At 42.5% G+C, this 3,190-nt stretch overlaps 1 protein-coding gene across 1 annotated transcript; it reads left to right on the plus strand.

Annotated features, from left to right (window-relative positions):
* Positions 1 to 747: 747 nt before the first annotated feature.
* LOC108250864 (GTPase IMAP family member 6-like) lies at positions 748 to 2,740 on the plus strand. The gene is made up of 2 exons (XM_017440944.3): positions 748 to 1,092; positions 1,671 to 2,740. Exons 1-2 carry the CDS (start codon positions 1,068 to 1,070, stop codon positions 2,366 to 2,368), a joined length of 723 nt encoding a protein of 240 aa, XP_017296433.1. The 5' UTR covers positions 748 to 1,067; the 3' UTR covers positions 2,369 to 2,740.
* Positions 2,741 to 3,190: the final 450 nt, after the last annotated feature.

Below are 3,190 nucleotides of genomic sequence, written 5' to 3' on the forward strand. Positions count from 1 at the left end.
TTTTTATTGAGATTTTCCACTTTGGAAATACAATCATGTAACAATCTGAACAAGTTTTCTTTGTAGTTATTACATGACAGTAATTATTCTTTCTCATATCTGAAGTTTGTGACTTTTAATTTTTTTCTTTAATGAAAATTTTTATTCTTTTTTTTATCATTTATTTATTTTTTTGTCTGGTGTATAGTCTGTAAGACAAATTATACATTTACTTCTGCTGCTGCAGCCCATCTGCTTTAGAGTTCGACGTGTTGTGATGCTGTTCTGCACACCTCGGCTGGAACCAGAGGTAATTTGAGTCACTATCAGCTGGAACCAGTCTGGCCTTTCTCCTCTGACTTCTGCGCCCACAGAACTGCTGCTCACTGGATAGTTTCTCTGTAAACCCTGGAGATGGTTGTGGGTGAAAATCCCAGCAGATCTGCAGTTTCTGAAATACTCAGACCAGCCTGTCTGGCTCCCACAACCATGCCTCGTTCAAAACTCCCCTTTCTTCCCCATCCTGCTGCTCAGTTTCATCTCAGCCATGTCTACATGTCTAAATACATCGAGCTGCTGCCATGTGATTGGCTGATTGGACATCTGTGTTCATGAGCAGCTGGACAGGTGTACCGGTGAGTGTATCAGAGTCTTCCTTCTTATCTCAGAGATGCCAGCAGAACAGAATTATTTCAGCAACAAGAATTGATTTTTTCCATTTTAACTCAAAATTCAGAATGATTTTCTGAACCTTACTAAGTATGTTTAGTGTTTAAATGCAGCAGGAAGGAAGCAGGAAGTCAAACCTAAATCTGTCATTTAAATTCTGTTTTAGTCCTCAACCTCAACTCTGTGAGGTCAGAGGGAGACACGTTGGTGATCTGGTATCTGGTCATCTTGTTTATTTCCTTCTGGCAGCCACACTTTGATTTCTGATCTGTGATTGATTGACTTGATCTCAAACTGGCTGCGGGACAGATGACGTTGACTTCCGGGGAGGAAACTTCAGGAAGGTGACAATAAAAGGAGCTGACAGGAAACGTCATGACACAGAGACAGACTGCAAGCTTCTTGTTCCAGACGTGAAGATGAGCACTGACGTGTCTGAAGCAGGTAAAACCTTTTCACAGGTAATGACTCTGAAGATGCAGACAAACCAGAAGAGCAACAAACTCGTCAGACTCTGAACCTTTCAAAACCAAAATCCTTGCTTCCGAAAATCACATCTGTTGTTTATTGATTTATTGATTTATCTTTAAGAAGAATTTATGAACGGGTGTTTTTCTGAAGGCCAAAGTAGAGCGAGTTCTCTGTGAGAAGAAAACACTTTGATCACTTAATTTAATTTAATTAAACTCATAGAAGGATAATAAATTCATCTGCAGCTTTTAAGATTAAAACCCAATTTATCCACATTTGATCACACGTTCCACATGTGGGTTCTTGTGGTTCTTCATGTTAGAACAAACTGTTGAGACGTTCTGATTGTTGGTTTTAGCTCGTCTTGCCTTCATTTGAGTTTTCTCTGAGCCGTTAGAAGTTCTGGACAGAACCACCAGAACCCACGCTGGTTCTGCTGCAGAAGGCCTCAGGTTTCACGGCTGCCATGACGACGAATTATGTTGTTAATGAATGAGCACATCATCATCATCATCTTCATCATCATCATCATGTGTGTCGTTTCTCCCCAGGCTCAGAAGATCTGAGGATTCTGATCCTGGGAAAGATCCCCAAAACAGATGAGAAGGAGGACAGGATTGAAGCAGAATTTGAAAACCACCATGTGAGAGTCAAATATGCTGAAGGTCTGTGTTTCGCTCCTGAAGATGTTGAAAAGGTGAAGACCTCGTTTGAAGAAAGCGTTGAGTCCCTCTCTCCTGGTCCTCATGTGATCCTGTTTGTCGTGGAGTTTGGTGAATTCACCAGAACAGACAGAAACATCCTGGAAGCGCTCACAGAGAGCTTCAGAGATGTGAGAGATCACACCATCTTCATGTTCACTCATGGAGACAAGAAGCTGCAGGTTGAAGACTTCATCAAGGACAACACATCCCTCAAAATCAAGCCTGAAGAAGAAGAAAAGTATCATCTTTTCACAAATGTGGAGAATGTTGCTGCTGAGACTGAAGTCCTGCTGAAGAACATCATCGAGATGAAGAACAAACATCCGACAACCACAGGAAGCTTTTACAGCAGCGAGCAGCTGAAGACAAACTCCGAGAAATTCTTCAATAAACTGACTCCAGACATGAAAGCTGAAGCTGGAAAAGAAAAAGTAAAACCGATTCCAGATGTTTTCAAAAAGCTGAATCCTAACATCCCGCAGGCGTACGCTGCCTTAACGGGAATAATCCACCTGATCTGTGACCTCTACTGCAAACATGTCTGAGTCTGCGATGAAGCTCTGCTTTCACTGATCCGTCAGGGCTCAGGCTGGTGGTTCGATTCCCAACAGCCTGAAACTTCCTCCCTCCTGTCGGCCATTTGAAATAAACATTAAAGGAACATGTTGATGAATGAATCAGTTTCAGTCGTGTCAAATAAAAAAAACTGATCTGATGACCTTAAATTAGACTTTATCTGAATGTTTGTTAGATAAACTTTAAAGACAGAATCCTTGCAGATCAAATATCTGGAGGTTCGATGGAGATTTATTCTGTTCGGAGAGGTTTTGGGTCTGAAATGATTTGTTTTATTATCAGCAGTTATTCTGAGTCTGTATGTTATTCTCTGTGTCTCAATAAAGTTTTTTTCAGTTTCATGTCTTTCCGTCATTCAGTCACACGAGTCAATCCAATTCAAGATGGCCACCGCAGCTAATCAACTTTAGCAAACACAAAAATGGCTCCAGCTCAGCTGAACAGACATCGAACTCTGGTGTGGTGGTAGCTGAGCGGCGGCGGGCGATAGGCATTCCTTCCAGGACTGATGGAGTTCAGGTCCTTCAGGTTCCACCGATAATATGATCTTCAGCCGGACTGGATTCAAGGAACCTTTAAGGTGTTCCGTGTCTGTCCTTGGACAAAGTCCACCTCCTCGCTGTGAGAACAACATGGCAGCTCCACTCAGGTTCATCTGAAGGAACCAGAAGAGTCCTGGACCAGAACCAGACCAGAGGACCGTTATCACCGGGCTGTAAGAAGACACGGTGGACCAGAGGACAGTTAAATCAGGCTGTAAGAAGACACGGTGGACCAGAGGACAGTTATCA

Source organism: Kryptolebias marmoratus, linkage group LG12 (assembly GCF_001649575.2).
Source record: "Kryptolebias marmoratus isolate JLee-2015 linkage group LG12, ASM164957v2, whole genome shotgun sequence".
NCBI lineage: Eukaryota > Metazoa > Chordata > Actinopteri > Cyprinodontiformes > Rivulidae > Kryptolebias > Kryptolebias marmoratus.

Bases quoted from the DNA above. Each gene is read 5' to 3' on its own strand.
- LOC108250864 (XM_017440944.3), top strand. From the start codon at position 1,068: ATGAGCACTGACGTGTCTGAAGCAG. The intron at 1,093-1,670 runs GTAAAACCTTTT...GTTTCTCCCCAG, and splicing joins CACTGACGTGTCTGAAGCAG to GCTCAGAAGATCTGAGGATT.